Source organism: Montipora foliosa, chromosome 1 (genome assembly GCF_036669935.1).
Source record: "Montipora foliosa isolate CH-2021 chromosome 1, ASM3666993v2, whole genome shotgun sequence".
NCBI classification, from domain to species: domain Eukaryota; kingdom Metazoa; phylum Cnidaria; class Anthozoa; order Scleractinia; family Acroporidae; genus Montipora; species Montipora foliosa.
Window position 1 is genome coordinate 71,074,032 of NC_090869.1, and position 2,500 is coordinate 71,076,531.

Genomic DNA, 2,500 nt, shown 5'->3' on the forward strand with positions numbered 1-2,500 from the left:
CGAAGGCTCTTAAAACGTTAGACGATCGATTTGGGCAGCCATTCCAAGTAGTGAGGGCATGTATTGAATCGCTTACCAAGGGGCCTGCTATACAAGCCAGTAGTGGCAAGGACAGTTTACAACGCTATGCTGATACAGCCCAAGTTACCTACGATACCCTAGAGTCCATGGGATACCTTAGTGAAATGAACGCAGATAATCTTGAGAAAGTCATTACACGGTTACCCAGGTGGGTGCAGGCCAAATTTGCTGAGCATCTGAAGAGTCTTGAGCGTAAAGGACAACTGATGCCAAGTTTCAGGGAAGTTGTGGATTTCCTCAAAGAAAGAGCTTATGTTTTGAACCATCCCTTCTTTAGTGTTGAATTGAACGAAGCTGCGCCTACCAGAGTCAAGCCTACGAAGAGTAAGTCAGTGACCACAAAGGCATCCGCTTATGTGACCATGTCAGCAAAGCAGGAATCTTGCATAATGTGCCGTGAGCCCCATCGGTTGTACCGCTGTGAGGCGTTTAGAGCCAAGTCCCCTCGAGAGAGAGCTGAGTTTGTGAAGAAAGGAAAGATTTGCTTTAACTGTATTAATTCGACAGAATATGCATCTAGGAATTGCGGATCTCGTAATCGATGCCGGGTGCAGGGCTGCGGCAAGACCCATCACACGTTACTGCACGTCACTGACACTCGCGGAAGTGCAAATCAAGGAGCCCTCTCTCAGCATCACGAGGTTGTCGACCAGAACTTGGTGCCAGACCAAGGCACTACGTCAACTTGCTCCACGTTAGCGTCAGTTGGCCCCTGTGAGGTGCTGCTGCAAGTCATTCCAGTTAAGGTGATGAGCAGTGCTTGTTGTCAAATTACAACTTATGGTCTAATAGACTCGGGCTCTGACATCACGATGATTGACCCATCCCTTGTGGAGTTATTAAACATAAAGGGATCGCCCAGCAAACGTTCACTGACGACAGTGCACAGTGTTGATGCTGAAGAAGTAGGAATGAAAGTAGATTTCCAGATTGGTTCGGTTGATATCCAGAATGAAAACGTGATTAACGTGAAATCAGCTTCCAATCGGCGGTCATGCAAGGACTTAACAATTCCTCTAAAGCATACCAGAGTCATAAGGTCAGTGGCGCAATGGCCACATTTACACCATGTGTGTTTTCCGAATGTGGAGAGAAAGAAGATTTCTGTGTTGATTGGCACCAACCTCCAAGAAGTTTTCATACCACTTGAGGTTCGAAGAGGCAAACGTAATGAGCCAGTTGCTATTAAGTCGTGTATTGGATGGAGCATTCCTGGTGCAAATGCCAATTGTGCAAGCCTCTGCTTGTGTTCAAATTAATCTTATCAGTGGACAAGATGTTTACCTAAATGACAAGTTGGACGAGTTTTGGAAAGTTGAGTCGTATGGCACTGCCAAAAAATGTAACTAAGCCCACGTCGGTAGAACATCAACGAACACTAAAGCGGATCATGCAATGACTCAGTCTGCAAACGAGACGGCCATTACCAGATGGATCTCTTGATCCTAATGCCTCTCTATAGTTTGATGCAACTCCTTATAGAAAAACATTACCAAACTTAAAATATAATTTAATTAAAATAACTGTGACATGGAAAACTCAAGCCAACTATAAGATTTGGTTTGCTAATAGAACCCATTCTCAATAACAGAACTCTCCATGCGAGAATACACAAGAAGTTTCAACAATTATTTGGAGCGAGTCTTTATAGCAACGCTGAACTTATTCATGTTATTAATGCTGTATGACATTTGTTTCCATTTGACATGTTTGTGGTTAATACTATGGATAGTTTTGTGTTTTATATGTGTGAAAATTAAAGTTTTCGAGTGAGAGGCTTGCGTAAAAAGTACAAAAAGATAGTTTTTTTCAATCCGTTCACAATTCAGTAATCTTTCCTTTTTTTAACTGCTTTGGTAATGCTTTGAAAGGTGAATCGAATTGTGTTGCCAAAAGACAGCGCAAAGGGTTGTCCGAGCGGATGTTTTTCTCGAACACCTGTTCGGAAAAATATTTTCCTTTTAAAATATAGCAGATGAATGATAATTTCCTAGGTAAAAGAAGACATTAGAATTGTTTTTAGTTGAAGGACGGCAATTGTAAGATAGCATTTTTTTCTATTTCTCTGAGCCCCTAGCGAAAGGAAGTTACAAATAATCTTAAATACCACTATTAATAGTTGTCCAAATTTACTTTTACTTTAAAGTTCAACTGGGGTTAGAACAATATCTTAACAATAAAGAAATATCCCGTCTCAACGCTATGGTGTAAAGTTAATTTTTTGAAGAAACAACGAAAAAAACTTCTCTTGAAGTTTTTCAAGCTTTGCCTTTTCTTATCACTAAGATCTCCTTTTTTACCACGTTTTGTGGCAGCAAAGAATAGCAAAAAACAGACACAAGTGTGTTATTAGCGAAAAGATAATGACGAGAATTTTCATTGAAACCACTCAGTCTTTTAATCAGTACCGCCCAACGGC

The 2,500-nt window shown here is 41.0% G+C and overlaps 1 protein-coding gene across 1 annotated transcript in view; it reads left to right on the forward strand.

The window, feature by feature from the left end:
- LOC137973213 (uncharacterized) overlaps nt 1-1,340 on the forward strand; it is a 1,419-nt gene extending 79 nt beyond the window's left edge. The window contains exon 1 of the mRNA XM_068819992.1: nt 1-1,340. This exon is cut by the window's left edge and continues 79 nt beyond it. Coding sequence (XP_068676093.1) covers nt 1-1,340 — 1,340 coding nt within the window.
- The last annotated feature ends 1,160 nt before the right edge of the window (nt 1,341-2,500 follow it).